The sequence below is a fragment of the Scyliorhinus torazame genome, chromosome 18, assembly GCF_047496885.1.
Source record: "Scyliorhinus torazame isolate Kashiwa2021f chromosome 18, sScyTor2.1, whole genome shotgun sequence".
NCBI classification, from domain to species: Eukaryota; Metazoa; Chordata; class Chondrichthyes; order Carcharhiniformes; family Scyliorhinidae; genus Scyliorhinus; species Scyliorhinus torazame.
Window position 1 is genome coordinate 91,878,153 of NC_092724.1, and position 15,336 is coordinate 91,893,488.

Here is a 15,336-nt window from a genome sequence, read left to right on the forward strand (position 1 = left end):
CGCTCGACTTGTGGCATCGGTGTAACACAAGAATGTTGTGGACTTCAACGAGAATGTTCTTTTTCCTCTTACGAATATTGTAAATAGTTCACAAACCCTGTACATAGCCCAATGTAGGGCAAAGTGTAGAGCATTGAAAGGACATGCCAAAAATGTTCTCCTCCCAGGACCAGCCTTGTAAACCCCTACCACCATGCGAAGCACCACCCCGCCGGGTTCATTTTTAACAAGGGGTGAATGTGGTAGTATGCATTAGGGGTCATGTGGGACTGTGAAGCCGTGATGCTATTGGCTGACAGATCCCGGGTCCTGGTTGGCTGATGATCCCTAGCTCCGCCCTGAAGGCGGAGTATAAGAACCTGGGCTTCTCCCCGCAGCTCCAGTCTGTTGCTGAACTGCGGGGAACAAGTCACGCTTAATAAAGCCTCATCGACTTCATCTCTATTCGTCTCTCTCGTAAGTCATTGTGCGCTACAGTTACCCCCGGGGAAATGCGTTCAGGTATATGCAAGTGAGGGCGTTTGTGAGGTGGCAGGTGAGGGGATTCCCGTTGCTCCTGGCACAGGGGATTCAGGACAGGGTGATTTCGGGTGAATGGGTCGGAGAAGGCAAAGTTTCGGCGATATATCAGGAGATGAAAGCTGAGGGGGAGGCTTCGGTAGAGGAGCTGAAGGGCAATTGGGAGGAGGAATTGGGGGAGGAGATTGAAGAGGGTATGTGGGCTGATGCCCTGAGTAGGGTTAATTCCTCTTCCTCATATGCCAGGCTCAGCCTGATACAGTTTAAGGTCATCCACAGAGCGCATATGACAGGGGCGAGGCTGAGTAGGTTCTTTGGGATGGAGGACAGATGAGGGAGGTGTTCGGGAAGCCCGGCGAATCATGCCCACATGTTCTGGTCGTGCCTGGCACTAGATGGGTTCTGGAGGGGTTTCGCAAAGACTATGCCCAAGGTGGTGAAAGTCCAGGTCAAGCCAAGTTGGGGGCTGACATTATTTGGGGTGGCAGACGTGCCGGGAGTGCAGGAGGCGAAAGAGGCCGGTATTCTGGCCTTTGCGTCCCTGGTAGCCCGGCGGAGGATCTTGCTCATGTGGAAAGACGTGAAGCCCCCCAGTGTGGAAGCCTGGATAAATGACATGGCAGGGTTCATTAAGCTGGAGAGGATAAAGTTTGACTTGATCTCTATTGAGAGGGTCTGCGCAGGGGTTCTTCAGGCGGTGGCAACCATTCCTAGACTATCTCGCGGAGCATTAGAATGAAGTCGGTCAGCAGCAGCATCAACCCAGGGAGGCGGGGGGGGGGGGGGGCGGGGGGGCGTGGAGGGCAGGGGGGGTGTTTCTTTCGGAGGGGGGGGTATTTGGGCGGGCGGGGGAGGGGGTTTCCCTAGGGGTACTTGTAAAAAAGCATATGGGAGGGTTATTATGTGCGGGAGAAACCCATTGTATAAGTTCTGTATTATGTTTGATTGATATGTTTATGTTCTGTTCTGTTCTTTTCTCTTTCTCTTTTCTGTTACGGGAGGGGGGGTTTAATTGGTTGAAAACTTTTGTTGGAAAAACTTTGAATAAAAGGTGTGCTGCAATATGATAAAGGTGTCATTGGCCAAGTGTAACTGATTTAATGCAAGCCCGACAAAATTCTCCAGCCAGACAGTGGGCGAGATTCTTCATTTGGGAGACTAGTGTTGACGCTGGGACTGAATTGCATGGGGTTTGCGTTCCTTTGGGGACACTAGTTCTGGAGCAATTCAGGATATGCTAATGAGTCAGCACTCTGCCACTTTAATCCAGAGCAATTCTAATTTCCGCCGGCATTAGATTCGCTGGGGCTGGAATTGGCGCTGGGGAGCTTGACAAGCTGGAGTTGCGTATAAGCACTCCACTCCCCACACACTCTCAGTCCAGCCAAGATGATGGTCCCCCCCGCCCCCAACGGTAGTGACGTTTAAGGGGCATCTTGACAAATACCTGAATAGGATGGGAATAGAGGGATACGGACCCAGGAAGTGTAGAAGATTGTAGTTTAGTTGGGCAGCATGGTCGGCACAGGCTTGGAGGGCCGTAGGGCCTGTTCCTGTGCCGTACTTTTCTTTGTTCTTTTGTTCTTTGGTTTATGGTCGCAGAGCAGGATAGAATGCTGGATGCATTGGAGGAGAGGCGGGACACCCTTTTCCCCAGGTTGGTCAGGAAGCTACCACCCTTGGATGCGAACCGGGCCTGGGCGCAGAGGCAGAGGCATTGAGTACTGTGGGCCTCACCAGGTGGAGTGGCACCCAGTGGAGCAAGAAGATGAACAACCTCCTTGGGTCAGCTTGGGTGAGTCACCAACTCTGTCCCCCTGGCATCACTCCCATCCCTCACATCACCCCCCCACTCCTCCACACCCCTAGAGGCCAATAAAAACCCATCTGCCTGCATCCCCCTTGCATAGCATCCTGCACCAAACCCCATCACCTCTTTGTCCTTACACATGCAGGCCACCAGCTGCAGACCCCACCGTGTAACCTGCCTCCATGCGTCGCATCATGTCCCTTATGTGTATCCTAGGAAAAGACAGCCAATAGATCGTCTGGAGACTTGGGCGGAGAGATGGCAGATGGAGTTTAATCCGGACAAATGTGAGGTAATGCATTTTGGAAGGTCTAATACAGGTAGGGAATATACAGTGAATGGTAGAACCCTCAAGAGTATTGATAGTCAGAGAGATCTAGGAGTACAGGTCCACAGGTCACTGAAAGGGGCAACACAGGTGGAGAAGGAAGTCAAGAAGGCATATGGCATGCTTGCCTTCATTGGCCGGGGCGTTGTGTATAAAAATTGGCAAGTCATGTTGCAGCTGTATAGAACCTTAGTTAGGCCACACTTGGAGTATAGTTTTTAATTCTGGTCGCCACACTACCAGAATGATGTGGAGGCTTTAGAGAGGGTGCAGAAGTGATTTACCAGGATGTTGCCTGGTATGGAGGGCATTAGATGTGAGGAGCAGTTGAATAAACTCGGTTTGTTCTCACTGGAACGACGGAGGTTGAGGGGCGACCTGATAGAGGCCTACAAAATTATGAGAGGCATAGATAGGGTGGATAGTCAGAGGCTTTTTCCCAGGGTAGAGGGGTCAATTACTAGGGGGCAAAGGTTTAAGGTGAGAGAGGCAAGGGTTAGAGGAGATGTATGAGGCAAGTTTTTTACACAGAGTGTAGTGGGTGCCTGGAACTCGCTGCCGGCGGAGGTGGTGGAAGCAGGGACGATAGGGACATTTTGTGACAAATACATGAATAGGATGGGAATAGAGCGATATGGACCCCGGAAGTGTAGAAGATTTTAGTTTAGACGGGCAGCATGGTCAGCGCAGGCTTGGAGGGCCATAGGGCCTGTTCTTGTGCTGTATTTTACTTTGTTCTTTTTATAATAGCCTGGAGCAAGGGAATGCCGCAGGTGGCACGCCGGACCTCAGGGCTCTCACCGCCGTCAAGCAGAGGGTGATGGAATTAGCTGAAGAGGTGGAAGAAAGGTTTATCTCCCAGGCCAAGGTTGGCATGGGACAAGTGAGCCCCTCATGCAAGGTGATGTCCCGATGTTAAGTGGGTTACCCCTCCCCCCCACACCACTCCTTCCCGAGGTCTCTTGTCTTTTGTCTTGCAGGATCACGATCAGATCAACACATCAGGTGGAGATAGGGACACCTGAGGGAGCGGACAGTCGGAGGGAGGGCTGTCTGATTCCAAGAACTCCATATACTCAAGACAGGTGTCGCACTTCTGGAAAATATGATCTCACCACTTGTCGAGATGCAGCCGCAGAGCAAGAGTCTACCGGAGGGGCGGCAGCAACATTCCAGCGCCTGCAGGTACAGTTGGAGGAGTCCAACCGCCTTCAAGTATAGGAGATGGTGCTGACAATGCTTGGTACCCAGGCAAACATCAAATGGGTGGCGCCCGCAGTGGAAGCCTGTCACAGCCATGGCTCAAGGTGTCCAAGGCTTGGGGCAACATTTGTCGTCGATGGCTGAGGTTCAGGACAGTGGAGCCCAGTCACAGGAAGACATATAGCAGGCCGGCATGGACATTGATGCGGCACTCCAGAGCTTGGCCCAGTCACAACGGATGATGGCTGAGGCTGTTGAGACCACTGGCTGGGCGCTTACTGACCTGGGACAGGCACAGAGGGACATGACACACTTGCTGAGGGATGTGGCCCTGTCTCTGTGCTCCATGATTGAGGGCATCGAGACCCTGGCTGAGGTAAATGCGTGCCTCCAGGCTCCGAGATAATAGGTAGTGATGGGGCCGGTGCCCTCCGCAGGGGAAGTGCTGGAACACCTCTGCTTCTGAATCCCCCCTCAATCGGACACCTGGCATCTGATGGGCAGCAGGCAGAACAGGATGGCACCTGGTTACCTGTGACATTCGAATGTCGGCCAGGCCCATCCAGGTCCAGGTCATCCAGAGGACGGCCGGCAAAGGCACCACAAGTCAGAGGGCAAAATACGCAGCAGGACGACTGCACATTTGATGTGCTGTCTGAGGTCATACCTAGAAGGTGTGGAAGGCCACATAAAATAAAAAATTAGACACCAGTTAAGTTGGCACAGGTGCAGCACATAGGTTTGAGGTAGGGGTCAGGGCACAATACGGTAAATAACTGCGATTAAACACTTTTGCACCTGCCTCAATCCTGTGTCTGAAGGGTGTGAGGGCTGGGCTGGGTGTAGCGGGTGTGCCGGGTGTGGGTGGTGTGGGAGGTCGGTGGTGCAGGTAATGAGTAGCACTACGGAACCCCTCAATCCTCATCCCACCCCCACCCTGGCCCCATCAACAGGGGTAACGGTAGCTCCCAAAACTGTGTGTTATTCTGCCAGCACCTGGCTGTGCGGTAGAGAGGGTCGTCAATCGCTTCCATGCTTGAGGCTTGTGTGGGGGTAGGTCCTACAGATGGGGGTGAGACAGGGAAGTGGTCATCTGCTGGACGCGTACCTAGAGTGTGATGTGGGGCCTGGGTGTCACACGCAGGTTGTGACTACCTGACCGGGGAAAGGATGGTTGGGAGCTGGAACGCGATGGGAAGGCAGGGCTTGGAGACAGCTGGTGGTCCTGCAGAGTGGACTAGCTGATAGTGTCACTGAAACGGACAGTGTGCCAGGGAGGGTGCCAAGGGAGTGTACCCTTTGTTTGCAGTGAACTCTGCTATTCCCCTGCTTCCCCTACAGTGGGGCTGTGCTTCTGCTGAGTGCACTGAGGAGTGGCAGCACCTGGTGGCCACTGATTGAGCTTGGCCACGCCCATCCCACTGATTGGTCAGTTGGGTCTGAGGGTTTCCAGAGGGACGGCCTGGGTGGGCTCCAACTGAGTGAGCTCTGAGAACATTTACAGAATACAGTGAGCAGTCAGCAGAGTGAGCAGCTAGGGGCCTGAATCCTATATTAAATATACTAAATGGGTGCATTTAAAACATATACTGCAGCAATGGTGGCCAAAGCTGGGACACCCCGATCCTGACTGGGACACCCTGAATCCATGGAGCTTTCAGCAAGTCGCTTCCCGCTACTCACCCTAGCTCTGGCAGCCACCCCCCAGCAAGCTCTACAATTTTAACAGATTTTCAAACTTTGCTAACCTTCTCCCTCCCCCTCAGCAGCTATGGCGCCCAGGCCCCGCTCGTAAATACCTGTAGTAAATCGTGTCTCCGCGACTACCGACTGAGAGGGGTAGAGCATTGCAGTGACCTGGAGCATACTGGGTCAGACGCGCTAATGACATTTAAATTAATGTAAATGCCGATTTTGCATGACGCCGCTGGCGTAGGGCACGAACATAGTTATCGCCACCACGAGGGACCAGAGCATGGTGTCCAGTTCGGGGCCAGGCGCGACCTTAATTTTGGCCAGACATCCGATTCTCTGCCCAAATTTGATTTACATTTCCGACATTGATAGGCGGAGAATCCAGGCCTTTTAGCGAGACATATTTTGCCTCCAGGTTTTTTAAAAATCAATGTAGAATCTGTTTGCTCTTGTATCAAAAGTGTAACAATCCTTCTAGTTTATTCCCTTTGCTCCCATTTCTTTTGTGTTATTTCATTATTTTGGTCTGTCGACCCGTAATTGGGATGTGCCTTTAAGCAGAAGATCAAAGTTGAAAGAGCCTGGTTTTCAGTACACTGTGCTCCCAGGTTTTGTGTTTGGGTGGAGAAGCCAGGCTCCTCGGCTCCGAGTGTATCTCTCTCTCTCCCCCCCCCCCCCCCCCTCCATTCTTCTCTGCGTTGTTTGTCTGTGTTTGTGCTTTTGTAGAGAGTGGGGGTAGCTAGGAATGGGGGCGGGGGATTGGCAAATGGGTATTGGAAAGTGTGATGATATGTATATTGACTGGGATGTAAAGAATTAACAAGTTAATGATAATGCTTCTTACCACTAGAGGGAACCACAGAACAGACATATATATGTCATGTGACTTTGAGGATTGTGGGAGTCACGTGCTAGGAGAGAGCTGGATAAGATAATGAGGCATGAGAGCGAGACAGCGTGAGCAGTTGTACTTGAGAAAGCCTGCTAGTTCGAGATAGCATAGTTTAAGAGAGAAACCTTCTACTTTAGGAATGTGAACGAAACTTAGTTAGTAGTGTAACAAATTTATAGTTTTGTTTGTTAACAAAGCTTTGTGTTCTTTATTCAATACTACTCATCTGAGCCATCCAGGTAAAGCAAAATAAAGAACACAACAGAAAGTCAGTTGCATTTTCTGTCTGATTAATTATAATACTGCACATAATAAAATGTTACTTGTGTTAAAGTTACAAACCTGATGACTGTAGTTTATTTTGATCAACCAAGGACCTCAGGTATTTAAAATAAATTCACCTGTGTTGCGACTCCGGGTCAATTGGGGCTGGAATTGACCGCACACCAGTCCAGGGTGTCATGACAAAAGTTAATGTTGTCTTGCCACCTTTGGAATAATTTACTAGTTTTGACACTGACTTTGCACAATTGCTTGCATCACGGGCATGTAGTTGTGCTAATACTTTCAAAGTTCACCTGGCATGGAGAGTAACATTTGGGGAACCACAAATGCACATCAACAACCACAACAAAATGCATCCCAGTGCTTCCTGCTTTCCCAGTGCATTGATGATGAGACTGTCGTGTTATTCACCCTGGGGTAACACGGACTGCAACTGGATGCAGTTGTACTGTAAAGTAGACTCCAAACTTAGACGTTAGTTTAATACGTTTTATTGAACTTCTGGAGCAGTGCACTCAGCTTGCTGTGGGTTGACACTCTACTAATCTAAGTGTGCTAACTATAACTAACTAGACCAGACTAGCTCTGAGCCACATGTAGAAGGTGCTAACTGAGATATATACACCATGTCACTACAGTTGTCATCAGTGGAAAGAGGCAGAGTGCTGATGCCTCATGTGTTTTATAGTGGGAAACCCCCCTCTAGTGTTCTGCCTGGTGATTGGTTGTGTTCTGTCCTGTGTGTTAATTGGCTGTACTGGGTGTCTGTCACTGCCTGTCTGTATCTCATTATGTGCATGAGTGCATATCATGACATCCCCTGTTTTAAAAAAAAAATTGTCGGTTGCTTCGAGCAGATGCGACTGTATGTACATGTATAACTATTTACATTAAATGGCGAGGGAATGAATATATACATGAAAGGTGTCTAGTGTGCAGATACAGAACAATATTTACAAGATAAATGTCTATAAGTCCAATCTTTGGGGCTGGCGTCGGATCCTTGTCGACCGCCTGAGACGTTAGTTCAATACGTTTTATTGAACTTCTGGAGCAGTGCACACAGCTTGCTGTGGGTTGACACTCCAAAGATGTGCAGGTTAGGTGGATTGGCCATGATAAATTGCCCTTAGTGTCCAAAATTGCCCTTAGTGTTGGGTGGAGGTGTTGACCTTGGGTGGGGTGCTCTTTCCAAGAGCCGGTGCAGACTCAATGGGCCGAATGGCCTCCTTCCTCACTGTAAATTCTATGATAATCTATGATTAATCTAGGACAAAGGTTCGGCACAACATCGTGGGCTGAAGGGCCTGTTCTGTGCTGTATTTTTCTATGTTCTATGTTCTAATCTAAGTGTGCTAACTATAACTAACTAGACCAGACTAGCTCTGAGCCACGTGTAGAAGGTGCTAACTGATATATACACCCTGACTGTCACTACAGTTGTCACCAGTGGAAAGAGGCAGAGCGAACAAAGAAGAACAAAGAAATATTACAGCACAGGAACAGGCCCTTCGACCCGCCCAGCCTGCGCTGATCCAGATCCTCTATCTAAAATTGTTGCCTATTTTCTAAGGATCTGTATCCCTCTGCTCCCTGCCCATTCATGTATCTGTCTAGATAGCATCTTAAATGATGCTATCGTGCCCGCCTCCACCACCTTCGCCGGCAATGCGTTCCAGGCACCCACCACCCTCTGCGTAAAGAACTTTCCCCCTCTCACCTTGAACTCGGGACCCCTAGTAATTGAATCCCCCACTCTGGGAAAAAGCTTCTTGCTATCCACCCTGTCTATACCTCTCATGATTTTGTAGACCTCAATGAGGTCCCCCCTCAACTTTCGTCTTTCTAATGAAAATAATTCTAATCTACTCAACCTCTCTTTATAGCTAGCGCCCTCCATACCAGGCAACATCCTGGTGAACCTCCTCTGCACCTTCTCCAAAGCATCCACATCCTTTTGGTAATGTGGTGACCACAACTGTACGCAGTATTCCAAATGTGGCCGAACCAAAGTCTTATACAACTGTAATATGACCTGCCAACTCTTGTACTCAATACCCCTTCCGATGAAGGAGAGCATGCCGTATGCCTTCTTGACCACTCTATCGACCTGCGCAGCCACCTTCAGGGTACAATGGACCTGAACACCCAGATCTCTCTGTACATCAATTTTCCCCAGGGCTTTTTCATTTACCGTATAGTTCGCTCTTGAATTGGATCTACCAAAATGCATCACCTCGCATTTGCCCGGATTGAACTCCATCTGCCATTTCTCCGCCCAACTCTCCAATCTATCTATATTCTGCTGTATTCTCTGACAGTCCCCTTCACTATCTGCTACTCCACCAATCTTAGTGTCATCTGCAAACTTGCTAATCAGACCACCTATACCTTCGTCCAGATCATTTATGTATATCACAAACAACAGTGGTCCGAGCACGGATCCCTGTGGAACACCACTAGTCATCTTTCTCCATTTTGAGACACTCCCTTCCACCACTACTCTCTGTCTCCTGTTGCACAGCCAGTTCTTTATCCATCTAGCTAGTACACCCTGAACCCCATGAGTCTTCACTTTCTCCATCAGCCTACCATGGGGAACCTTATCAAATGCCTGACTGAAGTCCATGTATATGACATCTACAGCCCTTCCCTCATCAATCAACTTTGTCACTTCCTCAAAGAATTCTGTTAAGTTGGTAAGACATGAACTTCCATGCACAAAACCATGTTGCCTATCACTGATAAGCCCATTTTCTTCCAAATGTGAACAGATCCTATCCCTCAGTATCTTCTCCAGCAGCTTCCCTACCACTGACGTCAGGCTCACCGGTCTATAATTACCTGGATTATCCCTGCTACCCTTCTTAAACAAGGGGACAACATTAGCAATTCTCCAGTCCTCTGGTAACTCACCTGTGTTCAAGGATGCTGCAAAGATATCTGTTAAGGCCCCAGTTATTTCCTCTCTCACTTCCCTCAGTAACCTGGGATAGGTCCCATCCAGATCTGGGGACTTGTCCACCTTAATGCCTTTTAGAATACCCAATACATCCTCCCTCCTTATGCCGACTTGACCTAGAGTAATCAAACATCTATCCCTAACCTCAACATCCGTCATGTCCCTCTCGTCGGTGAATACTGATGCAAAGTACTCGTGAGTTGATGGCGCAAATCATCGTGAATGACTATGATTTAGTGGCCATTACTAAAACATGGTTAAAGGATGGGAGTTAAATATCCGAGGGTATCAAACTTTTCGGAAGGACAGAGTGGATGGTGTTGCTCTTTTTAGCCTTAGTCTATTTGCTCTGTTTACGTCACCTTTGCTCATGAGTCGCCAGGTATCTTTATGATACCGCCACGTGGTTCAAGTTCAGGTTATGATTAATAATACAGCACACCGCTTAGTAAGGATTAAAACAACGGTCATTTATTATATACAACAAGCAATATTAATACCCTAATACTACTTTCTATATAATAAACCTATCACTACTGGCCAATACTTAACTTAGGAAGAGCCCACCAGGTCAGGGAAACGAATGGCTTGTCCAATCAGATCTGGCCCGCGGGATTCAAAAGGCTGCTACAGGTCGGTGGATAGGTGTCTCTACCGGATAGCGATCGTTGGATTCAAACTTACAGTTGCCGGTGGCTGGTCTTGCGAAGGTCTCGAGCAGGCGTAGATGAGAGAGAGAGAGATCTGAACTTAGCCCCTCACTTTTTATAGGGCCCAGGGGCTTCCCGCCTCCCGGGGCGGCCCTTGACCCTGAGTCTCAAGTGATAGGATTTGTCCCCAATCCCTGGGGTCGATGTGTCCAATGGTGAGGCGATTCCTCGATCGGGGGGGTGGTCGTTCACCTGTCTTTGTTTCAGCCACTGCAAGCGCCGACAGGTCTGGCCCGGTATTCAATTGCTAATATGTTGCAATTGTTCCTGGGGATAGCCGATTTAACTGCAGATGCCTGGATAGATGGGCTGCAAACAGTCCTGAATGTAACTGCAAATACCTGGGTTGATGGGCTGTTGATAGCCCTGAGTATCGATCTGGGCTAACTTCCCCAGAGCCGAATATGCAATACTGTCTGCAGCTGCCTGCTTGTGTCTTGTTAGCTGCTTTTCCCAGCAGTCTTTCGGGTAAGCCATTTCAAACTGGGTTTTGGCCAGATTAATCGGAAAGCAGCCATTTTACGTGGCTACAATGGTAAGGGAGGTGGTGTAGCTCTGTTATTTAAGGATGACATCCGGGCAACAGTAAGGGATGACATCGGTGCTATGGAGGATAAGGTTGAATCCATTTGGGTGGAAATCAGGAATAGTAAGGCGAAAAAGTCACTGATAGGAGTAATCTATAGGCCACCAAATAGTAACATTATGGTGGGGCAGGCAATAAACAAAGAAATAACAGATGCATGTAGACATGGTACAGCAGTTATCATGGGGGATTTTAATCTACATGTTGATTGGTTTAACCAGGTCGGTCAAGGCAGCCTTGAGGAGGAGTTTATAGAATGTATCCGCGATAGTTTCCTAGAACAGTATGTAATGGAACCTACGAGGGAACAAGCGGTCCTAGATCTGGTCCTGTGTAATGAGACAGGATTGATTCAGGATCTCATAGTTAGGGATCCTCTCGGAAGGAGCGATCACAATATGGTGGAATTTAAAATACAGATGGAGGGTGAGAAGGTAAAATCAAGCACTAGTGTTTTGTGCTTAAACAAAGGAGATTACAATGGGATGAGAGAAGAACTAGCTAAGGTAGACTGGGAGCAAAGACTTTATGGTGAAACAGTTGAGGAACAGTGGAGAACCTTCCAAGTGATTTTTCACAGTGCTCAGCAAAGGTTTATACCAACAAAAAGGAAGGACGGTAAAAAGAGGGAAAATCGACCGTGGATATCTAAGGAAATAAGGGAGAGTATCAAATTGAAGGAAAAAACATACAAAGTAGCAAAGATTAGTGGGAGGCTAGAGGACTGGGAAATCTATAGTTGGCAACAGAAAGCTACTAAAAAAGCTATAAAGAAGAGTAAGATAGATTATGAGAGTAAACTTGCTCAGAATATAAAAACAGATAGTAAAAGTTTCTACAAATACATAAAACAAAAAAGAGTGGCTAAGGTAAATATTGGTCCTTTAGAGGATGAGAAGGGAGATTTAATAATCGGAGATGAGGAAAATGGCTGAGGAACTGAACAGATCTTTTGGGTCGGTCTTCACAGTGGAAGACACAAATAACATGCCAGTGACTGATGGAAATGAGGCAAGGACAGGTGAGGACCTTGAGAGGATTGTTATCACCAAGGAGGTAGTGATGGGCAAGCTAATGGGGCTAAAGGTAGACAAGTCTCCTGGACCTGATGGAATGCATCCCAGAGTGCTAAAAGAGATGGCTAGGGAAATTGCAAATGCACTAGTGATAATTTACCAAAATTCACTAGACTCTGGGGTGGTCCCGGCGGATTGGAAATTAGCAAACGTGACACCACTGTTTAAAAAAGGAGGTAGGCAGAAAGCGGGTAATTATAGGCCAGGGAGCTTAACTTCGGTAGTAGGGAAGATGCTGGAATCTATCATCAAGGAAGAAATAGCGAGGCATCTGGATGGAAATTGTCCCTTGGACAGACGCAGCATGGGTTCATAAAGGGCAGGTCGTGCCTCACTAATTTCGTGGAATTTTTTGAGGACATTAACAGTGCGGTAGATAACGGGGAGCCAATGGATGTGGTATATCTGGATTTCCAGAAAGCCTTTGACAAGGTGCCACACAAAAGGTTGTGCATAAGATAAAGATGCATGGCATTAAGGGGAAAGTAGTAGCATGGATAGAGGATTGGTTAATTAATAGAAAGCAAAGAGTGGGGATTAATGGGTGTTTCTCTGGTTGGCAATCAGTAGCTAGTGGTGTCCCTCAGGGATCAGTGTTGGGCCCACAACTGTTCACAATTTACATAGATGATTTGGAGTTGGGGACCAAGGGCACTGTGTCCAAGTTTGCAGACGACACTAAGATAAGTGGTAAAGCAAAAAGTGCAGAGGATACTGGAAGTCTGCAGAGGGATTTGGATAGGCTAAGTGAATGGGCTAGGGTCTGGCAGATGGAATACAATGTTGACAAATGAAAGGTTATCCATTTTGGTAGGAATAACAGCAAAAGGGATTATTATTTAAATGATAAAATATTAAAACATGCTGCTGTGCAGAGAGACCTGGGTGTGCTAGTGCATGAGTCGCAAAAAATTGGTTTTCAGGTGCAACAGGTGATTAAGAAGGCAAATGGAATTTTGTCCTTTATTGCTAGAGGGATGGCGTTTAAGACTAGGGAGGTTCTGCTGCAATTGTATAAGGTGTTAGTGAGGCTACACCTGGAGTATTGTGTTCAGTTTTGGTCTCCTTACTTGGGAAAGGACGTACTGGCACTGGAGGGTGTGCAGAGGAGATTCACTAGGTTAATCCCAGAGCTGAAGGGGTTGGATTACGAGGAGAGGTTGAGTAGACTGGGACTGTACTCGTTGGAATTTAGAAGGATGAGGGGGGATCTTATAGAAACATATAAGATTGTGAAGGGAATAGATAGGATAGATGCGGGCAGGTTGTTTTCACTGGCGGGTGAAAGCAGAACTAGGGGGCATAGCTTCAAAATAAGGGGAAGTAGATTGAGGACTGAGTTTAGGAGGAACTTCTTCACCCAAAGGGTTGTGAATCTATGGAATTCCTTGCCCAGTTAAGCAGTAAAGGCTCCTTCATTAAATGTTTTTAAGATAAAGATAGATAGTTTTTTGAAGAATAAAGGGATTAAGGGTTATGGTGTTCGGGCCGGAAAGTGGAGCTGAGTCCACAAAAGATCAGCCATGATCTCATTGAATGGTGGAGCAGGCTCGAGGGGCCAGATGGCCTACTCCTGCTCCTAGTTCTTATGTTCTTATGTTAAGAATCTCACCCATTTTCTCTGACTCCACGCATAACTTTCCTCCTTTGTCCTTGAGTGGGCCAACCCTTTCTCTAGTTACCCTTTTGCTCCTTATATATGAATAAAAGGCTTTGGGATTTTCCTTAACCCTGCTTGCTAAAGATATTTCTTGACCCCTTTTAGCCCTCTTGATTCCTCATTTCAGTGCTGATGCCTCGTGTGTTTTATAGTGGGAAACCCCCCTCTAGTGTTCTGTCTGGTGATTGGTTGTGTTCTGTCCTGTGTGTTGATTGGCTGTACTGGGTGTCTGTCACTGTCTGTCTGTATCTCATTATGTGCATGAGTGCGTATCATGTCAGAGACCACCCTCCCTCCCCTTGCTTACTGTAATGAACAAAAGAGTATAATGTTAGGAATTAACATCGCTGAGTCCTCCACTATGGATGATTCCATTGGCCAGGAACTTAACTGGACCAGCCATATAAATACTGCGACCAAGAGCAGGTCAGAGACTGGGTATCCTGTGGCAAATAACTCATCCCTTGACTCCCCAAAGCCTGTTCACCATCCACAAGGTACAAGTCAGGAATGTGAAGGAATACTCTCCACTTGCCTAGATGTGCATCAACAACAATGCTCAAGGAGCTCCACATTATTCAAGACAAAGCAGCCCGCTTGATCAGCATCCCATCCACCAACTTAAACATCATTCACTCCCTCCACCACCGCCGCACAGTGGCAGCAGTGTGTACCATCTACAAGATACACTTCAGCAACTTACCAAGGCTTCTTAGGCAGCACCTTCCAAACCTGAGAGCTCTACCCCCTTGAAGGACAAGGACAGCAGACACATGGGAACACTGTCATGTGAGAGTACCTTTAAGAAATAGGTGTTTATAAATGGGTGTGTATGTAAATATTTGTAGTGAGAGTACCTTTAAGAAATGGGTGTTTATTACTGCAGTGATGTCAGAGAGTGGGTGGAGCAGGGCTGTCTGTCAGCTTTTTACTTTCATTTTAGGCTGTTTGCTGCAGCGTGTGTTTTAGTTGCGTTTTCAGAGCTGGATAGCTGCAGTCACAGCCAGAAGGGGTATTAGAGTCTCTCTCTGTAATCTAAAGAATGTAAATCGATCCTTTGGTGATTTAAAACTAATAACTGCTCTCAGTAGTGACTTTAACCTGATGTGCTTCTGCTCAAAGTTTTTTTAAAAAGTCTTCAGGATGTTAAAAGGACAGCTTAAGAATTATTGTATTCTTTGGGGGTTGTATTTGAATTAATGGCTGCTTAGATGTTCACTGTATGTTTTAAAAAGGTTAACTTGAGTTCATAGAATAAACATTGTTTTGCTTTAAAAAATACTTTTCCATTTCTGCTGTACCACACCTGTAGAGTGGGCCGTGTGCTCCCCATACCACAATCAATTAAACATTGTGGATCAGGTGAACTCCATGATACACTTTGGGGTTCTCTAAACCCTGGCCCATAACAACACCATCACCTTAAAACTCCCCTCCAAGCCACACACCATCCTGACCTGGAAATATATCGCTGCTCCTTCACTGACACTGAGTCAAAATCCTGTAACTTCCTTTCTATTGGGTGTACCTGTACCAGATGGATTGTAATGGTTCAAGATGGCAACTCACCACCACCTTCTTAACGGCAATTAGGGATGGGCAACAAATGC

General features: G+C 47.5%; 1 protein-coding gene across 1 annotated transcript in view; it reads left to right on the forward strand.

Moving 5' to 3' along the window:
• Window positions 1-15,336, forward strand: part of LOC140394749 (melanin-concentrating hormone receptor 1-like) — a 125,537-nt gene that overhangs the window by 32,016 nt on the left and 78,185 nt on the right. Inside the window, exon 2 of the mRNA XM_072481967.1 lies at window positions 3,408-3,540. Coding sequence (XP_072338068.1) covers window positions 3,408-3,540 — 133 coding nt within the window. The remainder of the gene's footprint in view (window positions 1-3,407; window positions 3,541-15,336) is intronic.